The sequence below is a fragment of the Ranitomeya imitator genome, chromosome 1, assembly GCF_032444005.1.
Source record: "Ranitomeya imitator isolate aRanImi1 chromosome 1, aRanImi1.pri, whole genome shotgun sequence".
Classification (NCBI taxonomy): domain Eukaryota; kingdom Metazoa; phylum Chordata; class Amphibia; order Anura; family Dendrobatidae; genus Ranitomeya; species Ranitomeya imitator.
The window spans coordinates 242,693,144-242,720,045 of record NC_091282.1 but is presented as its reverse complement, the minus strand read 5'-3'; the positions used below and the strand labels follow the sequence as shown (position 1 = coordinate 242,720,045).

Sequence of the window (26,902 nt, the reverse complement as noted above, 5' to 3'; positions counted from 1 at the left end):
GGAAACTGCTCACTTGCAGTGGAAGTCAGATCTTCAGATCCTGGGTGCTGTGCCAGATAAGCATGTGGACTATTACAATTGCATAGAAGAACGAGGCAGCACTCACCGATCTTCCGAAACAGGTAAATTTAAATTTACCTGTCTCGGAAGATCGGTGAGTGCTGCCTCGTTCTTCTATGCAATTGTAATCTTCCATTGATTAATCGAAGGAGTTTCCCCCCCATCCATCTCAGAACTATCGCTTTCCTAGCCATAAATAGAGTTTCCCTAAGAAATATTCTATCATGGTGGTTCCACATCTCATCTATGGCCCCGAGAATACACAATTCTGGTCTACATTGGATCGGTATCCCCAGTATCCGCTCCAGTGTGTCTACAACCTCAGACCAATATCGCTGTATATTCCTGCAGTTCCAAATGAGGTGCCAGAAGTCAGCCCCGCATTCCCCACATCTGTGACAGTCATCAGTCGCCCCTATACCAAATTTATGCAATCTACTTGGGGTCAGGTAGGACTGATTGAAAATATACAACTGTATTAATTTATTATTTGCAGCAGGTGACCCCATCGTGTGCTTCTAGGATATCACTCTACGGATCATCAGTGATAGATGCGATCAGCTGCCGCCACTTACTCTACACAGCGAGCTGAGTAGATGCGATTTTAGAGTTTAGCAGAAAGGTATTAAGGGAGGATATTACTCCTGTGGGTCCTTGGGTCGATAGTATTCCTATCATTGGGTATTTTGATATTCTCATTCTAGGATACGGGAACTGACAACTTATAGCCTGTCTTAGTTGTAAATATCTATAAAATTCTCAGTCGGGAATTCCAAATCTGACATGGATTTGTTCAAACGATAATAAAATTTCCTTTTCAAAAAACTGAAGTGATGTCATTCCATTTTGTTGATTCCAGAAAACTGGATCCTGTAAATTTAAAAGATGCGGAAATTCGGGGTTATCCCATATCGGAACTTCCCCAAATTCATCAGTAAATTTCAAAATGCATTTACATTCTCTCCAAACCGGTATCGCTAAGTTATGCGCAAATAGGAAGCCTTGGGTTGGTCTGTATGAACCTTCCAACATTGCCCATGGAGTATTCCCACCCAAGAGATGTACAAGATGGGCTTCTGCATTGTTAAGTTCACCTGGAGTTAGGGTACCGTCACACAGTGGCACTTTTGTCGCTACGACGGCATGATTCGTGACGTTCCAGCGATATCCATACGATATCGCTGTGTCTGACGCGCAGCAGCGATCAGGGATCCTGCTGAGAATCGTACGTCGTAGCAGATAGTTTGGAACATTCTTTCGTCGCTGGATCTCCCGCTGTTATCGCTGAATCGGTGTGTGTGACACCGATCTAGCGATGCGTTCGCTTGTAACCAGGGTAAACATCGGGTTACTAAGCGAAGGGCCGCGCTTAGTAACCCGATGTTTACCCTGGTTACCAGCGTAAAAAAAAACAAACAGTACATACTTACATTCCGGTGTCCGTCAGGTCCCTTGCCGTCTGCTTCCCGCACTGTGACTGCCGGCCGTAAAGTGAAAGCACAGCATAGCGGTGACGTCACCGCTGTGCTGTGCTTTCACTTTACGGCCGGCAGTCAGTGAGTGCGGGAAGCAGACGGCAAGGGACCTGACGGACACCGGAATGTAAGTATGTACTGTTTGGCTTTTTTTACGCTGGTAACCAGGGAAAACATCGGGTTACTAAGCGCGGTCCTGCGCTTAGTAACCCGATGTTTACCCTGGTTACTTGGGGACCTCGTGATCGTTGGTCGCTGGAGAGCTGTCTGTGTGACAGCTCTCCAGCGACCACACTACGACTTACCTACGATCACGGCCAGGTCGTATCGCTGGTCGTGATCGTTGGTAAATCGTATAGTGTGACGGTACCCTTACCCAATTTTTTAAATAACGCAATTGACCAGCCAGATAATACAAGTATAAGTCAGGGACTGCGTGTCCCCCTCGGTTTTTAGGTCTCTGTAGGGATCCAATACTTAATAATATAGGTCTTGATGGGCCCCATATGAACGCGGCCATCATGCTATGTTGTTTTTTAAAGAAACTTTTAGGAATCTCTAATGATGTATGTTCCAGCATATAAGCATTTAGGAAGAATTATCATTTTAATTAGTCCAACTATTCCTGCAACAGATAAGGGAAGTCGGGACCATATCCCAAATTTAATTTTCATCAGCTCCTCTAGAGGGTATATATTATCCCCAAGGTCTCCAATTGGATTTTGATTAATTACGATGCCCAAATATTTAAATTTTTGTACAACCTTTAAACCACACAGCACGGGTTCAGTTATGTTATCTATTAATGGCATAATTACAGATTTACTCCAATTAATTCTAAGCCCGGATAGTTCCCCAAAATAATTAATAAGATCAATTGCCCTTGGAAGAGACTGTTCTACTTTCTCCAAAAATATTTAGAGTTGAGAGTCCTCAGTGGTTGATACCTTTTAATGGCTAACTGAAAAGATAGTAACAAATTAATTTGTTACCATCTTTTCAGTTAGCCATTAAAAAGGTATCAACCACTGAGGACTCTCAAGTCTAAATATTTTTCTATCTACTGGCTAACACGGTACCAAGATATATATCTCTACTTTCTCCAGAAAGAGTACCAGATCGTCAGCATATAGTCCCACCTTATCCACTCTAGAGTTAATATTTATTCCTTTCACCATAGGGTCCTGTCTAATTGCAAGCGCAATTGGCCTAATTGCAAGAGCAAATAACATTGGGGATAGTGGGCAGCCCTGCCTGGTTCCTCTACCCAAGTCAAAATAATCCAACAACAGGCCATTAACCAGAATATTAGCCCTAGGCATATAATAAAGTAATTCAATCCACTTACAAAATTTGTCTGAGAAAGCAAATTTTCAAAGAACACGTTGTAAAAACCTTCCACTCCATTGAATCAAAAGCCTTAGCAGTATCAAGAGAGGCTATCGCCTAAGGCTTCTCATATTTGTGTCAAAACCTGCACTCTTCTAATATTAGAGGAGGTGGATCTCCCCGGCATAAATCCAGACTGATCTTCATGTATTATGGTTAATATAACTGCTTTAAGACTATTGGCTATCAGTTTAGTCAATATTTTATAGTCTGTATTGAGAAGAGATATAGGACGCCAAGAGCTACACTCCTCAGCAGGTTTATCTGGCTTTGGTATTACCACTATGGTGGCATCATAAAAAGATTGGGGGAGTGAATGTCTTACAAGCGCCTCAGAAAAGGTCTGCATCAGCATTGGCCCTATCTGATCAAGATATCTTTTGTATAATTCTATTATGGGTATACCATCAGGGCCCGGAGTTTTCCCATTGGCAAGGGACATGGCTGCTAGTCGTATTTTCTCCAACGTGATGTCCCTATCTAAAAAGGTCTGAGCTTCATGAGTGAGTTGGGGAACTCTATATGTTCTAAATATTTGTCACTCTCTTCCATAGTATGATTTAGTTGGGAACTATATAATTCTCTAAAATATTCTTCAAATCTGTTTCCAGATTTAAGCATCAGGGTTCTGTCCGCCGCCTTAAAGGCGAGAATGGAAGGGGACATATAATTTTGTTGGACCATATATGCCAAAAAATTACTCGACTGGTTTCCTAATTCAAAATATGTCTATTTAGAGAAAATAAAGCTTTTTCTGAGACTTTTCCTTTCAATGCATCAGGTATTCCCTTCCCTTACCCAACCATCTACACTGTGAGTTATCCGAGGGGTTATTAATATATTCAAGTTCCAACAGTTTACATTCCTCAGCCAATCTCTGCTCCGTAATACTGGACTCTTAATATATGAGACTGTAGATCTGACACATCCCCTCAAATATTCTTTAAGAGTATCCCATACTGTCAACTTATCAGGAAATTCCATATGATCTGTGATGAATATCTCTAATTGGTCAACTATTCTATCCTGCTCTCCTATAAGGGACAGCCAAAATGGCTGTATGCGGAATCTTTTGGGTCTGTTGGGGTCGCTCAATTGAAGGCTTATCACCAGTGGAGCATGGTCCAACACCGCTCTAGGAAAGTATTCAATTTCACGCAAATCAAATAATATAACACCGTTTCCAAAAGCATGGACAATTCTGGACAGACAACGAACCGCTGGTGTATAGCAGGAGAATTCCTTCCTGAGGGGATGTTGCTGTCTCCACAAGTCAATCCAGCCCATTTCCCTTATGAAGGCCTCAAGTATAGTAGTGTCTTGACGACTAGGACTCAAGTTTGCAGCACTTATTCTATCCAAATAAGTGTTAGGAACCATATTAAAATCACCCATGCATATCATTTTAACATCAGGATACTGCGATACAAAGATCGCAGCCTGATGATGTATCTCCATCTTAGCTGGCGGTGGAATCTAAATATTGAGCAATACATAAGGTGTCATATCTATAAATGCATAAATAAAGATAAATCTGCCCTCTGGGTCCCTTTTAACCATTTGAACCGACCATCGCAGAGATTTATGTACCATAATGACCACTCCCTTAGAATAGGATGTGTGTGTAGCGTGTCTCTGCCATTGTATCCAGGGTTTATTCATTCTAGATATAGTGTCTGGTGTTAGGCGAGTTTCCTGAACACATTTTCTGCGCTTGTGTTTTACGTATTTGAGAGAATACCATATTCCTTTTCCTAGCAGTCCCTAATCCCCTGATGTTCCAAGAAAGATGTTTAAGTGACGCCATGTGGGATTTGTAAAAATCTCCTTCAAAAACTAACATTTACTTTAAGAATAATCATATCCAAGACATACAAATCTTTTCCCGATTGTAGAACATAAGTGCAGCGTTGGTTATTGCCAAAATTTCCCAGAGGAATAAAAAACAGTAACGATTATAAAAATACAACGAGAGATGCCTATAAGCTTCTCTAAATTGAAGCACAGTTTAATAAACTTACCGTATTTTATTAATTGCTAAAAGGAAAAACAACAAAACGTTATAAAACATGCATAATTATTTTGGACAAGTGCATTAAAAAAACACAAGTATGGTGTTTAACATTACCATTGTATGACAGATACAATCATCCACAGTCCTCTTACCTAGCACACGCCAATGCGACCAGAGCGGCAGCAGAGTTTTCTTTCTGCTTGTAAGAGACGTGCTGGTCCAACGTAGAAGGTTCTTCTAACCAGGAGCAAAGCAAAGACTCGATTCCATTCAAGCAGTCTGCTGGTTCTTTAGTCAAACTTAATGGCTGACAGTCCCGGAGGCAATTCAATAGCACCTCAGCAGTTATGTTACACAGAGAGGGGTCCGTCTTACTCTGAGACTGGATAAGAGGAAAGACCAACAGGAGTCCCATCCGCGAAGTGAACGGAGCCTGCTCTGGTTGCTGTAACAAGCCTTGTCTCTTGAGCAATGCGAGGGTCTCCTCGTCTGAGCCTTCTCGTTCATGTTGTTCCTCCAGAGCCAACTGGCGTTGTGCGTTCCATAAACCACGCAGCGCATTGAGGCGATACTCCAGTAATCGTGCATAAGCATTGCTTTGGTTCCCACACACGGCTCTTAGGCGTTCGGATAATTCTGTAGGGCTTTTGGTCTCAAATGTTAAAATCTAAGAAAAAATAAAAATATATATTAATACTTTAGAGAAAAAAAACTATAAATGCACTAAAATGTTAAGAGATCACTTTGGCCAATGAAAGAAAAGATCCAAACATTGATATGGAAAATGGATTTCTGGAAGATTGAGTGTTAATTTAAATTTGTTTCCGGGAATGGGAGACGGACTACAAAGCGCGACAATAGTAAATTATGCTTTTATTAAGAAGTAATGGACGCATTCAACTAAAAAGCATAAACTTGCAGCTTAATGAGATCAGGATTTATGCTGACAATACATACAATCAACCTTACCAGGAGGGCATAATACATATCATACATGCACTTAGCTGATGGGATTGCCGGGAGTACATGTCAGGTCTCTGCACATGTCCTGTTTACACAAGATCATGTGCTGCCAAAAACTATTTTTTTTAAGCATTTCATCATCGGGTGATCGGTAGGTTGTTTACACTACATGTATAAGTGACCCCTTAGTCAAGATCATGTAAATCAGACCCACAGTGGCTCAACTCCCACAGCCTTCCATAATCACTTTGCACCATGAATGTCACATCACCTTTATTATTAACCAGGTACAGGTCCCTAATTTGGCAGCACTTATTGCCTGCTTCACTAGCTGCTCACTGGCAAGAGAAAAACCAGGCACAGTTGCTGCAAAATCTACTGAGTTGTACTTGGTAAAGAATAAAGGAGATCCTTCAGCCCAATGATTCGTTTAAAGGGAACCTGTCACCCCGTTTTTTCAAGATGATATAAAAATAGCGCTAAATAGGGGCAGAGCCGTGCTTTAAATTAGTGTATTTTTGGAGCCTTCATTCCCCACCTATGCTGCCGAAATACCTTTGTAAAGTCGCCGTTTTGGGCTGTCACTCACGCTGGTCTGGTCATATGGGCGTGGTGACAGCGCTGTTTCTCCCCCAGATCTCCATTGGTGGCGTAGTGGTGTGCGCATGCTTAGCAGGCGAATCCAGTGCGCAGGTGAAGGAAAAAAAGCGCGATCTGCGCTATTCTGCGGTTTATAGGTGGGCACGGCCATCTTTGTGAGGCCGCACGTGCGCAGATGGTACTTCTCGGCTTCCCGGGGCTTCAGGAAAATGGCCGCGGGATGCCGCGCGTGCGCAGTTGGAGATCTCGGTGGCCATTTTCCTGAAGCCTCGGGAAGCCGAGAAGTACCATCTGCGCACGCGCGGCCTCACAAAGATGGCCGCGCCCACCAATAAACCGCGGAATAGCGCAGATCGCGCTTTTTTCCTTCACCTGCGCACTGGATTCGCCTGCTGGGCATGCGCACACCACTACGCCACCAACGGAGATCTGGGGGAGAAACAGCGCTGTCACCACGCCCATATGACCAGACCAGCGTGAGTGACAGCCCAAAACGGCGACTTTACAAAGGTATTTCGGCAGCATAGGTGGGGAATAAAGGCTCCAAAAATACACTAATTTAAAGCACGGCTCTGCCCCTATTTAGCGCTATTTTTATATCATCTTGAAAAAACGGGGTGACAGGTTCCCTTTAAGTGCTGAGAGTCAAACCGCCACCAATCTAATGCCGATGGACCACCCCAAGGATAAGCCATCAATATCAGAATCTTGAAAAACTTCTTTACATATGAAAATAGCAGCATGTTATGCTACATTACAGTGATTTATTAATGACCTACAAATGCGGTACCTTCCCTTTAACAATCTCTGATCCCAGTGATTGACTGCAGAGGTCACGTGTGCTGAAGTATTTCACCATTAAGTACAAGTCAGAGAAAAGAGGGAGACACAAAAGCGGAAATAGGGTCTTATCAAACACAAAGTTGCCCACCAAGAGAACTACTCACCTGGTGAGATTGAAGGAAGGACATATATTAATGGCGGCTGCTGCAGATCCACAGGTCAGTGCAGGACCTGATTGAAACATACAGTTAGGTAGGAAAAAAAGGATCATCCCCGTGCTGCCGCAAGAAGGATTCCAAAAATTGTAGAGGTTTCAACGTGGTTTAATTCTACGCGTTTCACGCTTCAGTTGACCCCTTCTTCAGGACATACCACATTTATTGTACCATTAAGTACAAGAGATCAAACGATAGCAGGCAGAAGAGTCCCTAAGGTTATGTGCACACGATGCAGATTTAGTGCAGAATTGGTGAAGAACTGCAGCAGATTTTTCTGCTGCAGAAACGCTGCAGATCTGCACTGTGATTTACAGTACAATGTAAATCAATGTGAAAAAAAAGCTGTGCACATGGTGCAGAAAAATCTGCGCAGAAACGCTGCAGATTTCAAAGAAGTGCATGTCACTTCTTTTTGTGCAGTTCTGCAGCGTTTCTGCACTCCTCCATTATAGAAATCCACAGTGGTAAAATCTGCACAAAAAACGCATAAAAAACGCACCTGCGGATTCTGCCAGGAGATGCAGATTTAGTGCAGAAAATTCTGCACCACATTTCCTACGTGTGCACATAACCTAAGGCTATGTTCATTGCGTTTTTGGTGCATTTTCTTCCTAAGGCAAAACCTGCTCTCTTGGCAGTAAGAAACTTGCCTAAAATGAAAACAGATATATAGATAAATTATCACCTGCGCTACAAAAGTACCTTTATAGTGCAGGTGATAATTTATCTATATATCTTTTACGGTTTACTACAAACAGGGCTTTATACAGACCCTGGTACATCGCCAGCAGCTTTGTTTTTAGAGAAAACCCCCCTTCCCCCCTCCTTTATCTACTAGTGTAGCGCCAGTGTGCATCATTTTATACATTTTAAAATAAAAACAGGTTTTGCTTCGTTTTTGTTGTATTTTCTTGCTGCGTGTTTGTCAGGGTACATTTGTCTCTTTTGAATGCTGATAAAGTTTAGTGCATAAAAAAAAATAATCTGATTCTACTTCATCGGGTTTTGGCACCAAAAGCAAAACCCTGATATCTGCGATTTTGATGCATTTTTTGCACCATCGCTTTCAATGGGTGAAAAAAGGGTGAAAAAAAGCTGAAAAAAAAACTCTGAAAGTAGTAACATGCTGCATTTGGCAAAAAACAAGGTATTGCACAAGAAGACAAAAAAAAACTAAGCTGTGTGCATGAGATTTCTGAAAACTCAGAACTTGCTGGTCCTGTACGCAGCTAAAAACTTGCATTAAAAAATGCAACGTGTGAACATAGACTGTGTGCACACGTTGCAGATTTGGTGCGTTTTTTCCTTGCAGATTTTCTAGATAAACCTAAATCAATCCCGATTCCAGCAAAGTGAATGAGAAACCTGAGGTGTCAAGCACACGATTAGTATTTTTGACTTCCAAATTCTTGGCAGAAAATGATCAGCAGCATGTCAATTCTCTCTGCGTTTTTGCATCATTTTTCATCACTGACCTCACTGAAATCAGTCAAGAAACGCAGGGCAAAAATGCATAAAAAATGCGTGTTTTTGCAGCTGCGTTTGTACTGCCAAGAGATGCAGAAATTTACTCAACGTGTGCACATAGCCGAACTGCGACAGTCTGCACACAATATACGGAGGATAACCCAGGTTCCCCCATTCACAATAGGTGATGGGCACAGCGCACCTCCTCCTTCTCACTGCACAGTAAGAGCATGTTCACAAGAAAACAGGGAGATTACATTGTGGACATTCAGCCCAGATTCTGCAGGAGGAAAATCTATATCACAGTACCAGCAAATGAAATTCTGTAAGCTTCCCGATATGTCACTCTGATAGACCAGTAGTATGCAGCATATTTGGTGGACCTGCACATTCCTATACACTTTGAACACCATTTACAACATGGACAGTTAAGAGGTTAAATGATGCAATTAAATCCCTTTATCATGTATGATTTGAGAAAATGTATTTGTGCAAGAATATGGCAAGATTTATACAGACATTTAAACAATCCACTAGGAAACACTAGACCAAAAGGAAAATTAGTCCATTAAATAAAGAGGGGGAAAAAGCCTGTGGGTACGTTCCCACAGTCAGTAAGCGCTGCGGGTTGGACGCTACGCACATCCGCAGCCTCCAGATGCTACAGCATAGTGGATGCCCACTAAGCATGCACAGACGCCCGCAGCGACGGACATTTGGAGCATCCTTCCAAAAAGCAGCATGTCAATTTATCTTGTAGAGATGCTCAGTCTCCGCAAGATAAGACTGCCTACAGTCCTGCCCCGAAGCATGGTCATATCATCAATTCTAACACTCATTGCACAAGAACCACAAGACAGATTTCTTCACCCCATGTATCATTTTAATCACTTTAACCACTGCCAACCTGACAGTGTGTGTACGTTACTTAGCAAAATCCTGCTATCAGGTTCGCTGTAACTGCAACATGGTGGCTCAGTGGTAAGCACTGTTGCTTTGCAGCACTGGGTTCCTGGGTTCAAACCTCACCAAGACCAACATCTGCAAGGAGTTTGTATCTTCTCTTCGTGTTTGCGCGAGTATTTTCCAGGTTCTAAGGTTTCCTCCCACACTCCATAGACATACTGATAGGGAATCAAGATTGTGGGGACGGCGATGATGTCTGTAAAGCGCTGTGAAATTAATGGAACTCTATAAAAGAGTAAAACAAATTAAACTGCTTCTAACGTGAGAAAATACAAAAGGCATACAACATTCTAGTAAAATTCTCCTGTGCAAGCTATGGGCAGCTATGGGGAGTCTCAGGAGACTGACTGCTACTTGCTATGCTTTTGGCCATCTGCCATGGTATCACGTTTTGAAATTAGCACCAAAAGCTGTGAAGGAGAACAATCAGAAGGAGAACTGTGCTGCTGCATTACTGCAGGAAATGTTTCCACCCATCTATAGAATACACGTTGATTAATTGATGGTTCCTCTGCATTGAGAATGTATTAAAAAAGCAGATGTCATTTGAAGGCCATTTTTTACTTTATAAACTTGCACAATGGCCAAAATTAATAACAAAAATGAGGCCATCTAGTATTTTTTTAAAGTACTATGAGACGCCACGAATTTAATACCTACAACGTAGATCAATTTTCGTGATGACTTATACAGAATTTTATTTGCTGGTAGTGTAATACAGATTTTCCTGCTGCAGAATCTGGGCAGAATGTCCACAATGTAACCACCCTGTTTTCTCATGAACCGCCCTTATTGTGCAGGGAGAAAGAGAAGGTGAGCTGTGCCCATCACATATTGTGAATGGTGTCAACGTGATGTCAGCAGTGCAGACAATCGCAGACAGAGATCCATGACAAACTCAGCGATGGACCCAGGGAGGGGCAATAGGGTATAGTATGTTTTTTTTATTTTGTTTAAAAAAAAACAAAAAAAACAAACAAAAAAAACAAACTATCTCTTGACATGCGTTCTCAAACCGCAAGACTCCTTTAAGGCCATGTTCACACGTTCCTGATTTCCCTGCTGTTTTTTCTGCACTAAAAACCGCAGCTCTTGGCAGAAAACGCAGGTGCGTTTTTTGGTGCGTTTTTTTATGCAGTTTTCTCTGCAAAGTCTGTGTGTTTTCTAGGAAGTTTTTTAGGGTTAAAATGGCTGAAAATACCCTAACCCTACCCCTAACCCTACCCCTAACCCTAACCCTACCCCTAACCCTAACCATAACTGTAGTGGGGGAAAAAAAAAAATTTCTTTATTTTATTATTGTTACTACCTATGGGGGTGATAAAGGGGGGGGGAGGGTCATTTACTTTTTTTTTTAATTTTGATCACTGTGAGGTTATCACAGTGATCAAAATGTGCCTGGAACGAATCTGCCGGCCGGCAGATTCGGTGGCCGCACTGCGCATGCGCCCGCCATTTTGGAAGATGGCGGCGCCCAGGGAGAAGATGGATGGACGGACACCGGGAGGCCCGGTAAGCATAAGGGGGGGGGAGATGAGGGCACGGGGGGGGACAGCCACACTCCGCCCACGCACTTCCTGCTGCAGCGGTTCTGCACCACAAACCGCAGAAAACCCGCAGATATTTTTTTCATCTGCGGGTTTTACTGCGGGTTTGACCTCACAATGGAGGTCAATGGGTGCAGAACCGCTGCAGTTCCGCACAAAGAAGTGACATGGTCCTTCTCTTTTACCGCAGCTATTCAGCGCGGCTTTTTTAGTGAATTTCCGCATCATGTGCACAGCGGTTCCTGTTTTCCATAGGGTACATTGTACTGTACCCTGCATGGAAAACAGCTGCGGACCCACAGCGGCAAAATCGCGGCGGTTCCGCAGTAAAAACCGCACTGTGTGAACATGGCCGAATACATATAAATATATACAAGACTCCTTCAAATACATATAAATTCTCTCGACTGTAGGGGCAAGGCCAGCTTGTATTGTGCAACGTTGCTCCTAGCCATGGCCTCCGTCAGTATGATACAAATAATTAAAAGCATTAACAGCCATCCATACAGAATGCAAGAATCAGCCATAGATATAACTATGCAAATAGCCACCTTTTCTCAATGCAACATACTTTAAATTGTTAACAATATTTTGGGTTTTCAATATGAAATAATTGTGGATACTGAACATCAAACCTCCACGTCAACGTCTCGAAAGTAGGTGTGCAGGGTTGGCGTTGGGGGCAGGCAAACAAGACATTTGCCTATGGCCCCCAGAGCAGCGGGGAAGTAGGGAAAGGCGAGTATGTATGCATTTATTTTTAAATCAGTGAGTACATGGTGGCCATAATACTGGCGGAATATGAGGTGTGCATTATACTATATATGTGCTCTGTGGGGCAGGGTTATATGCACAGTTCCAAATTATTAGGCACAGTAGAATTTCTAAACATTTGATTTGTTTTAACCCCTTCATGACCCAGCCTATTTTGACCTTAAAGACCTTGCCGTTTTTTGCAATTCTGACCAGTGTCCCTTTATGAGGTAATAACTCAGGAACGCTTCAACGGATCCTAGCGGTTCTGAGATTGTTTTTTCGTGACATATTGGGCTTCATGCTAGTGGTAAATTTAGGTCAATAAATTCTGCGTTTATTTGTGATAAAAACGGAAATTTGGCGAAAATTTTGAAAATTTCGCAATTTTCACATTTTGAATTTTTATTCTGTTAAACCAGAGAGATATGTGACACAAAATAGTTAATAAATAACATTTCCCACATGTTTACTTTACATCAGCACAATTTTGGAAACAAAATTTTTTTTTGTTAGGAAGTTATAAGGGTTAAGGGTTAAAATTTGACCAGCGATTTGTCATTTTTACAACGAAATTTACAAAACCATTTTTTTTTAGGGACCACCTCACATTTGAAGTCAGTTTGAGGGGTCTATATGGCTGAAAATACCCAAAAGTGACACCATTCTAAAAACTGCACCCCTCAAGGTACTCAAAACCACATTCAAGAAGTTTATTAACCCTTCAGGTGCTTCACAGCAGCAGAAGCAACATGGAAGGAAAAAATGAACATTTAACTTTTTAGTCACAAAAATTATCTTTTAGCAACAATTTTTTTATTTTCCCAATAGTAAAAGGAGAAACTGAACCACGAAAGTTGTTGTCCAATTTGTCCTGAGTACGCTGATACCTCATATGTGGGGGTAAACCACTGTTTGGGCGCACGGCAGGGCTTGGAAGGGAAGGAGCGCCATTTGACTTTTTGAATCAAAAATTGGCTCCACTCTTTAGCGGACACCATGTCACGTTTGGAGAGCCCCCGTGTGCCTAAAAATTGGAGCTCCCCCACAAGTGACCCCATTTTGGAAACTAGACATCCCAAGGAACTTATCTAGATGCATAGTGAGCACTTTGAACCCCCAGGTGCTTCACAAATTGATCCGTAAAAATGAAAAAGTACTTTTTTTTCACAAAAAAATTCTTTTCGCCTCAATTTTTTCATTTTCACATGGGCAGTAGGATAAAATGGATCATAAAATTTGTTGGGCAATTTCTCCCGAGTACGTCGATACCTCATATGTGGGGGTAAACCACTGTTTGGGCACTCGGCAGGGCTCGGAAGGGAAGGCGCGCCATTTGACTTTTTGAATGGAAAATTAGCTCCAATTGTTAGCGGACACCATGTCGCGTTTGGAGAGCCCCTGTGTGCCTAAACATTGGAGCTCCCCCACAAGTGACCCCATTTTGGAAACTAGACCCCCCAAGGAACTTATCTAGATGCATATTGAGCACTTTAAACCCCCAGGTGCTTCACAGAAGTTTATAATGCAGAGCCATGAAAATAAAAAATAATTTTTCTTTCCTCAAAAATGATTTTTTAGCCTGGAATTTCCTATTTTGCCAAGGATAATAGGAGAAATTGGACCCCAAATATTGTGTTCCAGTTTGTCCTGAGTATGCTGATACCCCATATGTAACATAGTAACATAGTAACATAGTTAGTAAGGCCGAAAAAAGACATTTGTCCATCCAGTTCAGCCTATATTCCATCATAATAAGTACCCAGATCTACGTCCTTCTACAGAACCTAATAATTGTATGATACAATATTGTTCTGCTCCAGGAAGACATCCAGGCCTCTCTTGAACCCCTCGACTGAGTTCGCCATCACCACCTCCTCAGGCAAGCAATTCCAGATTCTCACTGCCCTAACAGTAAAGAATCCTCTTCTATGTTGGTGGAAAAACCTTCTCTCCTCCAGACGCAAAGAATGCCCCCTTGTGCCCGTCACCTTCCTTGGTATAAACAGATCCTCAGCGAGATATTTGTATTGTCCCCTTATATACTTATACATGGTTATTAGATCGCCCCTCAGTCGTCTTTTTTCTAGACTAAATAATCCTAATTTCGCTAATCTATCTGGGTATTGTAGTTCTCCCATCCCCTTTATTAATTTTGTTGCCCTCCTTTGTACTCTCTCTAGTTCCATTATATCCTTCCTGAGCACCGGTGCCCAAAACTGGACACAGTACTCCATGTGCGGTCTAACTAGGGATTTGTACAGAGGCAGTATAATGCTCTCATCATGTGTATCCAGACCTCTTTTAATGCACCCCATGATCCTGTTTGCCTTGGCAGCTGCTGCCTGGCACTGGCTGCTCCAGGTAAGTTTATCATTAACTAGGATCCCCAAGTCCTTCTCCCTGTCAGATTTACCCAGTGGTTTCCCGTTCAGTGTGTAATGGTGATATTGATTCCCTCTTCCCATGTGTATAACCTTACATTTATCATTGTTAAACCTCATCTGCCACCTTTCAGCCCAAGTTTCCAACTTATCCAGATCCATCTGTAGCAGAATACTATCTTCTCTTGTATTAACTGCTTTACATAGTTTTGTATCATCTGCAAATATCGATATTTTACTGTGTAAACCTTCTACCAGATCATTAATGAATATGTTGAAGAGAACAGGTCCCAATACTGACCCCTGCGGTACCCCACTGGTCACAGCGACCCAGTTAGAGACTATACCATTTATAACCACCCTCTGCTTTCTATCACTAAGCCAGTTACTAACCCATTTACACACATTTTCCCCCAGACCAAGCATTCTCATTTTGTGTACCAACCTCTTGTGCGGCACGGTATCAAACGCTTTGGAAAAATCGAGATATACCACGTCCAATGACTCACCGTGGTCCAGTCTATAGCTTACCTCTTCATAAAAACTGATTAGATTGGTTTGACAGGAGCGATTTCTCATAAACCCATGCTGATATGGAGTTAAACAGTTATTCTCATTGAGATAATCCAGAATAACATCCCTCAGAAACCCTTCAAATATTTTACCAACAATAGAGGTTAGACTTACTGGCCTATAATTTCCAGGTTCACTTTTAGAGCCCTTTTTGAATATTGGCACCACATTTGCTATGCGCCAGTCCTGCGGAACAGACCCTGTCGCTATAGAGTCACTAAAAATAAGAAATAATGGTTTATCTATTACATTACTTAGTTCTCTTAGTACTCGTGGGTGTATGCCATCCGGACCCGGAGATTTATCTATTTTAATCTTATTTAGCCGGTTTCGCACCTCTTCTTGGGTTAGATTGGTGACCCTTAATATAGGGTTTTCATTGTTTCTTGGGATTTCACCTAGCATTTCATTTTCCACCGTGAATACCGTGGAGAAGAAGGTGTTTAATATGTTAGCTTTTTCCTCGTCATCTACAACCATTCTTTCCTCACTATTTTTTAAGGGGCCTACATTTTCAGTTTTTATTCTTTTACTATTGATATAGTTGAAGAACAGTTTGGGATTAGTTTTACTCTCCTTAGCAATGTGCTTCTCTGTTTCCTTTTTGGCAGCTTTAATTAGTTTTTTAGATAAAGTATTTTTCTCCCTATAGTTTTTTAGAGCTTCAATGGTGCCATCCTGCTTTAGTAGTGCAAATGCTTTCTTTTTACTGTTAATTGCCTGTCTTACTTCTTTGTTTAGCCACATTGGGTTTTTCCTATTTCTAGTCCTTTTATTCCCACAAGGTATAAACCGCTTACACTGCCTATTTAGGATGTTCTTAAACATTTCCCATTTATTATCTGTATTCTCATTTCTGAGGATATTGTCCCAGTCTACCAGATTAAGGGCATCTCTAAGCTGTTCAAACTTTGCCTTCCTAAAGTTCAATGTTTTTGTGACTCCCTGACAAGTCCCCCTAGTGAAAGACAGGTGAAACTGCACAATATTGTGGTCGCTATTTCCTAAATGCCCAACCACCTGCAGATTTGTTATTCTGTCAGGTCTATTAGATAGTATTAGGTCTAAAAGTGCTGCTCCTCTGGTTGGATTCTGCACCAATTGTGAAAGATAATTTTTCTTGGTTATTAGCAGAAACCTGTTGCCTTTATGGGTTTCACAGGTTTCTGTTTCCCAGTTAATATCCGGGTAGTTAAAGTCCCCCATAACCAGGACCTCATTATGGGTTGCAGCTTCATCTATCTGCTTTAGAAGTAGACTTTCCATGCTTTCTGTTATATTTGGGGGTTTGTAACAGACCCCAATGAGAATTTTGTTACCATTTTTCCCTCCATGAATTTCAACCCATATGGACTCGACATCCTCATTCCCTTCGCTAATATCCTCCCTTAAAGTGGACTTTAGACAAGACTTTACATAGAGACAAACCCCTCCTCCTCTCCGATTTTTACGATCCTTTCTAAACAGACTGTAACCCTGTAAGTTAACTGCCCAGTCATAGCTTTCATCTAACCATGTCTCGGTTATTCCCACTATGTCAAAGTTACCTGTAGATATTTCTGCTTCTAGTTCTTCCATCTTGTTTGTCAGGCTTCTGGCGTTTGCGAGCATGCAGTTTAGAGGATTTTGTTTTGTTCCAATCTCCTCACTGTGGATTGTTTTAGAAATGTTCTTACCTCCCTTCTGAGTATGTTTTCCTGGGTCGTCTTTGTTCGAGTCTGTTTTTCTTCCCGTCCCCTCTTCTTCTAGTTTAACGCCCTCCTGATGAGTGTAGCGAGTCTTCTGGCGAATGTGTGTTTCCCAGGTTTGTTGAGGTGTAGTCCGTCTCTGGCGAGGAGTCCATCATACCAGTAATTCACACCGTGGTCCAGGAATCCAAATCCTTGTTGTCTGCACCATCGTCTTAGCCAGTTGTTTGCATCAAGGATCCTGTTCCATCTCCTGGTGCCATGCCCGTCTACTGGAAGGATAGAAGAAAAAACTACCTGTGCATCCAGTTCCTTTACTTTCTTCCCCAACTCTTCAAAGTCCTTGCAGATTGTCGGTAGGTCCTTCCTTGCCGTGTCATTGGTGCCAACATGTATCAGAAGAAATGGGTGGACGTCCTTGGAGCTGAAGAGCTTTGGTATCCTATCGGTCACATCCTTGATCATCGCACCTGGAAGGCAGCATACTTCTCTTGCAGTTATGTCCGGTCTGCAGATGGCTGCTTCGGTGCCTCTCAGTAGTGAGTCTCCCACCACCACCACTCTTCGTTGCTTCTTGGCTGTACTTTTTGCTGTCACTTGTTGCTGTGTGCCCTTTTCTTTTTTGCTTGCTGGTATTGCTTCATTCTTAGGTGTGCCATCTTCATCCTCTACAAAGATTTGATATCGGTTCTTCAGTTGTGTGGTTGGTGATTTCTCCATGGTCTTCTTGCTTCTTTTGGTCACATGCTTCCACTCATCTGCTTTTGGAGGTTCTCTGACACTTTTTGCACCTTCTGTGACCAGTAGAGATGCTTCTGTTCTGTCTAGAAAGTCTTCATTCTCTTTGATGAGTTTCAAAGTTGCTATTCTTTCTTCCAGACCCCGCACCTTTTCTTCTAAAAGGGCCACTAGTCTACACTTCTGACAGGTGAAATTGGATTCTTCTTCTGGTCGATCTGTGAACATGTAGCACATGCTGCAGCTCACCATGTAGGTTGTCACATCTGCCATGTTGCTCCTAGATCCTGCTGACTTGCTGTGTGTTTTCCTTCTTGTGTAATCTACTCAGCCAAGCTCTCTTGCAATAATGTCCTACAGGCAAAAATTCACGCGCCGTAAGGCGCGGTTTGGTGATGCTTTCGAAGCAGCTGGTCCCGGCTGTATCCAACGATCTTGTGGGGGTAAACCACTGTTTGGGCGCACGGCAGGGCTCGGAAGGGATGGCACGCCATTTGGCTTTTTAAATGGAAAATTAGCTCCAATCATTAGCGGACACCATGTCACGTTTGGAGAGCCCCTGTGTGCCTAAACATTGGAGATCCCCCAGAAATGACACCATTTTGGAAACTAGACCCCAAAGGAACTAATCTAGATGTGTGGTGAGGACTTTGAACCCCCAAGTGCTTCACAGAAGTTTATAACGCAGAGCCATGAAAATAAAAATAAAAAATTATTTTCTCAAAAATGATCTTTTAGCCTGCAATTTTTTATTTTCCCAAGGGTAACAGGAGAAATTTGACCCCAAAAGTTGTTGTCCAGTTTCTCCTGAGTACGCTGATACCCCATATGTGGGGGTAAATCACTGTTTGGGCACATGCTGGGGCTCGGAAGTGAAGTAGTGACGTTTGGAAAAGCAGACTGATGGAATGCTCTGTGGGCGTCACGTTGCGTTTGCAGAGCCCCTGATGTGGCTTAACAGTAGAAACCCCCCACAAGTGACCCCATTTTGGAAACTAGACCCCGAAAGGAACTTATCTAGATGTGTGGTGAGCACTTTGAACCCCCAAGCGCTTCATAGAAGTTTATAATGCAGAGCCGTGAAAATAATAAATACGTTTTCTTTCCTCAAAAATAATTATTTAGCCCAGAATTTTTTAATTTTCCCAAGGGTAACAGGAGAAATTTGACCCCAATATTTGTTGTCCAGTTTCTCCTGAGTACGGTGATACCCCATATGTGGGGGTAAACTACTGTTTGGGCACATGCCGGGGCTTGGAATTGAAGTAGTGACGTTTTGAAATGCAGACTTTGATGGAATGCTCTGCGGGCGTCACGTTGCGTTTGCAGAGCCCCTGATGTGCCTAAACAGTAGAAACCCCCCACAAGTGACCCCATTTTGGAAACTAGACCCCGAAAGGAACTTATCTAGATGTGTGGTGAGCACTTTGAACCCCCAAGTGCTTCATAGAAGTTTATAATACAGAGCCGTGAAAATAATAAATACGTTTTCTTTCTCCAAAAATAATTATTTAGCCCAGAATTTTTTATTTTCCCAAGGGTTACAGGAGAAATTGGACCCCAAAAGTTGTTGTCCAGTTTCTCCTGAGTACGCTGATACCCCATGAGTGGGGGTAAACCACTGTTTGGGCACACGTGGGGGCTCAGAAGGGAAGTAGTGACTTTTGAAATGCAGACTTTGATGGAATGGTCTACGGGTGTCACGTTGCGTTTGCAGAGCCCCTGGTGTGCCTAAACAGTAGAAACCCCCAGAAATGACACCATTTTAGAAACTAGACCCCCCAAGGAACTTATCTAGATATGTGTTGAGCACTTTGAACCCCCAAGTGCTTCACAGACGTTTACAACGCAGAGCCGTGAAAATAAAAAATCATTTTTCTTTCCTCAAAAATTATGTTTTAGCAAGCATTTTTTTAGATTCACAAGGGTAACAGGAGAAATTGGACCCCAGTAATTGTTGCGCAGTTTGTCTTGAGTATGCTGGTACCCCATATGTGGGGGTAAACCACTGTTTGGGCACACTTCAGGGCTCGGAAGTGAGGGAGCACCATTTGACTTTTTGAATACGAGATTGGCTGGAATCAATGGTGGCGCCATGTTGCGTTTGGAGACCCCTGATGTGCCTAAACAGTGGTAACCCCTCAATTCTACCTCCAACACTAACCCCAACACACCCCTAACCCTAATCCCAACTGTAGCCATAACCCTAATCACAACCCTAACTCCAACACACCCCTAACCACAGCCCTAACCCCAACACACCCCTAACCCTAACCACAACCCTAATTCCAACCCTAACCCTAAGGCTATGTGCCAACGTTGCGGATTCGTGAGAGATATTTCCGCACCATTTTTGAAAAATCCGCGGGTAAAAGGCACTGCGTTTTACCTGCGGATTTTCAGCGGATTTCCAGTGTTTTTTGTGCGGATTTCACCTGCGGATTCCTATTGAGGAACAGGTGTAAAACGCTGCGGAATCCGCACAAAGAATTGACATGCTGCGGAAAATACAACGCAGCGTTCCCGCGCGGTATTTTCCGCACCATGGGCACAGCGGATTTGGTTTTTCATATGTTTACATGGTACTGTAAACCTGATGGAACACTGCTGCGAATCCGCAGCCAAATCTGCACCGTGTGCACATAGCCTAATTCTAAAGGTATGTGCACACGCTGCTGGAAACGCTGCGGATCCGCAGCAGTTTCCCATGAGTTTACAGTTCAATGTAAACCTATGGGAAACAAAAATCGCTGTACACATGCTGCGGAAAAACTGCACGGAAACGCAGCGGTTTACATTCCGCAGCATGTCACTTCTTTGTGCGGATTCCGCAGCGGTTTTACAACTGCTCCAATATAAAATCGCAGTTGTAAAACCGCAGTGAAATGCGCAGAAAAAAACGCGGTAAATCCGCCATAAATCCGCAGCGGTTTAGCACTGCGGATTTATCAAATCCGCAGCGGAAAAATCCGCAGAGGACCAGAATACGTGTGCACATACCGAAACCCTAACCCTAGCCCTAACCCTAGCCCTAACCCTACCCCTAACCCTAACCCTACCCCTAACCCTATTCTAACATTAGTGGAAAAAAAAAATTTCTTTATTTTTTTATTGTCCCTACCTATGGGGGTGACAAAGGGGGGGGTCATTTATTATTTTTTTTATTTTGATCACTGAGATATAATCTATCTCAGTGATCAAAATGCACTTTGGAACGAATCTGCCGGCCGGCAGATTCGGCGGGCGCACTGCGCACGCGCCCGCCATTTTGGAAGATGGCGGCGCCCAGGGAGAAGACGGACGGTACCCCGGCTGGATCGGTAAGTATGATGGGGTGGGGGGGACCACGGGGGGGGATCGGAGCACGGGGGGGGAATCGGAGCGCGGGAGGGGTGGAACGGAGCACGGGGGCGTGGAACGGAGCACGGGGGGGCTGGAATGGAGCACGGGGGGGTGGAACGGAGCACCGGGGGGGGTGGATCGGAGTGCAGGGGGGGTGATTGGAGCACGGGGGGGTGATTGGAGCACGGGGGGAGCGGACAAGAGCACGGGGGGAGCGGAGCACAGGACAGAGGGGAGCCGGAGCAGTGTACCGGCCAGATCGGGGGGCTGGGGGGGCGATCGGTGGGGTGGGGTGGGGGCACATTAGTATTTCCAGCCATGGCCGATGATATTTCAGCATCGGCCATGGCTGGATTGTAATATTTCACCCGTTATAATAGGTGAAATATTACAAATCGCTCTGATTGGCAGTTTCACTTTCAACAGCCAATCAGAGCGATCGTAGCCACGAGGGGGTGAAGCCACCCCCCCTGGGCTAAACTACCACTCCCCCTGTCCCTGCAGATCGGGTGAAATGGGAGTTAACCCTTTCACCCTGCCTGCAGGGACGCGATCTTTCCAGGACGCCGCATAGGCGTCATGGGTCGGATTGGCACCGACTTTCATGACGCCTACGTGGCGTCATGGGTCGGGAAGGGGTTAAAGAACTGAAAATGCTCATTTGTGGAATTTGCAGCATTAGGAGGTCACATTCACTGAACAAAAAAGCTATTTAATTCCAAAACCTCCTAACAGGCCAAGGTACATGTTAACATAGGACCCCTTCTTTGATATCACCTTCACAATTCTTGCATTCATTGAACTTGAGTTTTTGGAGAGTTTCTGCTTGTATTTCTTTGCATGAAGTCAGAATAGCCTCCCAGAGCCGCTGTTTTGATGTGAACTGCCTCCCACCCTCATAGATCTTTTGCTTGATGATACTCCAAAGGTTTTCTATAGGGTTGAGGTCAGGGGAAGATGGTGGCCACACCATGAGTTTATCTCCTTTTATGCCCATAGCAGCCAATGACTCAGAGGTATCTTTGCAGCATGAGATGGTGCATTGTCATGCATGAAGATGATTTTGCTCCTGAAGGCACGTTTCTGCTTTTTACACCATGGAAGAAAGTTGTCAGTCAGAAACTCTAAATACTTTGCAGAGGTCATTTTCACACCTTCAGGAACCTTAAAGGGCCCTACCAGCTGTTTCCCTATGATTCCGGCCCAAAACGTGACTCCTCCACCTCCTTGCTGACATCGCAGCCTTGTTGGGACATAGTGGCCATCCACTACTCTCCATCCATCTGCACCATTCCGGGTTGCTCGACACTCATCAGTAAACAAGACTGTTTAAGAATTAGTCTTCATGCATGTCTGGGCCCACTGCAACCATTTCTGCTTGTGAACACTGTTTAGGGGTGGCTAAATAGTAGGTTTATGCACCACAGCAAGCCTTTGAAGGATCCTACACCTTGAAGTTCGAGGGACTCCAGAGAAACCAGCAGCTGCAACTATGTTTGCTGCTTTGTAATGGTATTTTGGCAGCTGCTCTCTTAATCCAATGAATTTGTTTGGCAGAAACCTTCCTCATTATGCCTTTATCTGCATGAACTCTGTCTGTGCTCTGTTTCAGTCACAAATCTCTTCACAGTATGATGACCACCACTCTTAAGTTTTCGTGAAATATCTCATTTTTTCATTCCTTGTCCAAGGCATTGCACTATATAACGCTTTGCAGCAGCAGAGAGATCCTATTAATTTCCCATATTGCTGGAAACCTGTGGCCTGCTTAATAATGCGGAACATCATTTTAAGTAGTTTTCCTTTAATTAGAATCACCTGGAAAACTAATCACGTGTTTAAGATCGATTTCAGTGATCCATTGAGCCCTGAGACAATACCATCCATGAGTTTATTTGAAAAGCAAGACAATTAAATCTTTATGACACTTAAATCCAATTTGTGCAATAATTTGGAACACAGTGTATACTATATGAAGGATTATGAGTTGCATTATACTATGGGAAGTATATTATACTATATGGAGGACTATGTGGAGTGCATTATACTATATGGAAAACTATGGGGAGTGCATTATACTATATGGAGGACTATGGTGAGTGTATTATACTATATGGAGGACTATGGGGTGCATTATACTAAACAAGCAAAATGCTGCCTAGTCATCGATTGATTGGATTGTTTAACTGGAACGGAAACCATTGGTCTCAGCAGAACTTCACCCAGTGAAAACTGTAGATCTGCTGCAACATGGGAATCCCATGTACGACAGAAACCCAACTGAAGCTGGAGAGGTAATGCCCTTTTTTTTTTTTTAGTAGGTTCCTGTCTTGGCTTAGCGGATCCCTTTCTCTCAGGTGTGCTGTCATGGGTGAAGGGAACACTGTAGATAAGCTGCTGATGACATGATACTGTATGGGGACAGATTGACCAACTAGTGATCGTTCTATCCTCATAATTCTTCCTCAGCTGATATAAAAAAAAAAAAGCCGCGAAACAAGCGTTGAACGGCTTTAATATTGTTGATCACGCTCGTTTAAACGGCCTGAACTCAGTGCATGTGAATACAACCAAAATGTTTGTGTGCCGATGCAATATGTTAGCATTTGGGGACCCACTTTGACTAAAATCAGTCCTATACGTGTTTATAATGGACCAAACATACACCTGCAACACAAGTGCATCAGAGCTGGACCACAGTCAGTAGTGAAGTAATATATCTACCGCATTTACATTGGATATTTAGTATCTATACCCCAAACCCAGTAAAAATCCAATATAAATGTAGCAGTAGACTATTGAGGTGAAATACATTCAGTGTTGTTGCACTATTAGTGGCTTTGATGCACCTGTGTACTTATGACACATTATTCAATATTTATTTAAATATTATTTGGTTCATTCAGACTGTAGCCATGACCAAGAACAGCATTACTCAAAATGTGTTGGCCTTGCGACTACTAACAACACTACTTTTAATATGTCAGTTTCCAAAATATCCATTACGTACAAATAATGCATGAAAAAAACTCAAGAGTGATTAAAAAAAAAAAATACTTGTGCACAAGCCAGTTTCCTCCATCATGAATATATTGCAACTTTTGTGTAAAAGTGGTAACTGTATATTCTTATGTAAATTGCCACTTCTGAGGAGGAGGGTTTGAACTCTAGCACCATCTATTGGGAATAGCAAACCAAAAAGTCAATATCCACCCTAGACTCGTTAGAGGCTCGATATTGACTTTTAGGAATAATACTTCCAATAGGTAGTGCTAGAGATCAAGTCCTCTTCCTCTCTGAACAGGCAATTTGCATATTTCATTTTCCAAAAGAGCACTGTATGGCCTATAAGTCTCCTTACACAAGAATGTCAGGTCTGGCAAGTCACTCTCCACAAGGAGAAACCTTACTCTTTAGACTGTATATCCTTAGAATACATCATATGTGCGAGAACGGTGAGGATCTGAAACCTACAATTCCATCGATCAGTTCAGTGAGTGGCCCATACCAAATACTGCAGATCAACTGCCTCTCAGAGTGGGCAACTCTAGAAAATAGCAATAAGGACAGAAAAGTAAAAACAGTCCCCTAATATATGGTAATTTGTATGTATTGATATGGCGACCCTGTAACTTGTTCTCAGGCATCCTGTATATGCTTGTGTGTAAATGATACAATAGACGCATTTTCTCAGCAGCTGAAGTGTACAGAACGCATCTGCTATAGTGTGCAGGATCTTCCACCATCTGCACTAATGGATATCTAAAAATATCATCACTTCTCATAATAGCCAAAATAAGCTGTGACTGTGCTGCCGGACAAAAACGTGAAATTTCATTTATTTTAGATATATCCCTATCAGTAACCTAATTCCCAGAGAAGTGCATGCATTTATGGGAAAATAATGACTATTCAGCACTGATGTTTTACGGCTTTTTCTCAAATACCCAGCAGCATAGATGAGGAGAGTGTTTCAGATGTAAATTAGGAGAATGAGCTGAGCTTTCAGACACTGCACTTTGATAAATGTGGAGCGGTGTGTGGTGCTAAAAGCCAAAGATGCTGCAGCGCTTCACCAAGCCCAATGACCCCTTAGTTCTGGTGATCAGTTGATCACATACCGGTGACACTTAAGGTAAATTCCATCAATCCTTTTTTTTATTAATAAGTAGCCTTTATGTTAGCATATGTCATTACTCTTTACTGGAAGCCAAGCAGTGGAGACTGATGTGTGTGATGGAGCATTGTCATACATAAAAAAAAGATATAAATCAATCACCATTTTCTTAAAAGATGCAGACTTTTCCAGTACCCCAGCTTGAAGAAAATGTCTACTAAAACCTGGCAATAGGTTTGGAAGGTGATTAAGGTTCCAATTTCAACCCAACTGGTTCATCTTTAGGCCGGGGTCACACTTGCAAGGGCAATGCGAAAAACTCGGGCGAGACTCACATCAATACCCGGCACTGCCTCCGGCACTCAGGACGGCAGTGTGCGGCTGCATGTATTTCTATGCAGCTGAACGATCCAATCCAAACCGCCGGTATTGATGCGCGAGTTTCTCGCATGGCACTCGCAAGTGTGACCCCGGCCTTAATAAGATGAGCTCATAGCCGTTACCAACCTACAGATTCCTTGGCGTCAGAGTGGAAGTGGAGATCTGTGCCCATTAGCCACGTCCCATCCATCTGGTCCGTCAAGAGTTAGGGTACCGTCACACAGTGACATTTTGATCGCTACGATGGCACGATCCGTGACGCTCCAGCGTCATAACAATATCGCTCCAGCGTCGTAGACTGCTGTCACACTTTGCAATGTATGACGCTGGAGCGATAATTTCACAACGTATGTGCGATGTAGAAGCCGTTGGTTACTATGCGCACATCGTATACAATATCGTGCACACCTTTGTTACACCATGCGATCATGCCGCCACAGCGGGACACTAGACGACGAAAGAAAGTTTCAAACGATCTGCTACGACGTACGATTCTCAGCGGGGTCCCTGATCGCAGGAGCGTGTCAGACACAACGAGATCGCTGGAACGTCACGGATATATCGCTGGAACGTCACAAATCGTGCCGTCGTAGCGATCAAAATGCCACTGTGTGACGGTACCCTTAGTCTCAGAGGGTTTTATGGACTGATGAGAGGAAACATCTGCCTTCAGATATTTCTTGGCCCAGTCTACGAGCACTGAACACCTTGTACTTCTGGGGTCTCCAGAAAGCTTGCAGCTCTGAAACATGACAGCACTTTAGGATAATGGCTTCCTGGTGGCTTCACGATGATTTTTGCTAGTTACCGCAATGTGCCTCTTTACTCAACACTTTTTTGTGACCCTATTGACTGTAAGGCTATGTGCACACGTTCAGGATTTCTTGCAGAAGTTTCTTGAACAAAACCTGACATTTTCTGCAAGAAATCCGCATGCGTTTTTTTCGCGGATTTCTCCGGAGATTTCCCAATGCAATGATATAGTGGGAAATCTGCAAAAAATCTGCAAAATTAATGAACATGCTGCTTTTTTTATCGCGATGCGTTTTTTTCACGGAAAAAAAAACGCATCATGTGCAAAAAAAATTGCAGAATGCATCTAAATGATGGGATGCATAATGTATGCGTTTATGCATTTTTATAGCGTTTTTATAGCGAAAAAACACAAAAAATCTGCAACATGTGCACACAGCCCAAGACTTGATTTTTGACTTTTCAGAGTCAGTTACATTTTTGTTGGCCCATTTTGCCTGAGGATAAAAAGCTTCCTAATAATTCTGCACATTTTGATAGAGAGTGCGGATATTCTCAGGCTCACCCTCCATCATTACACAAATACACATCACCTGATCTGCTTCAGCCAAAAAGCATTCAAGGTTACACAGCGTGGAGTTGGAAAATTGGAAAATTTGCATCAAGATGAGGATATGGTCACTTTCCTGAT

At 43.0% G+C, this 26,902-nt stretch overlaps 1 protein-coding gene across 2 annotated transcripts in view; it reads right to left on the bottom strand.

Moving 5' to 3' along the window:
- HECTD4 (HECT domain E3 ubiquitin protein ligase 4) overlaps window positions 1-26,902 on the bottom strand; it is a 336,354-nt gene that overhangs the window by 265,777 nt on the left and 43,675 nt on the right. For both annotated transcript variants that reach the window (XM_069754771.1, XM_069754778.1), the window contains exon 2: window positions 5,091-5,605. In XM_069754771.1, coding sequence (XP_069610872.1) covers window positions 5,091-5,605 — 515 coding nt within the window. The remainder of the gene's footprint in view (window positions 1-5,090; window positions 5,606-26,902) is intronic.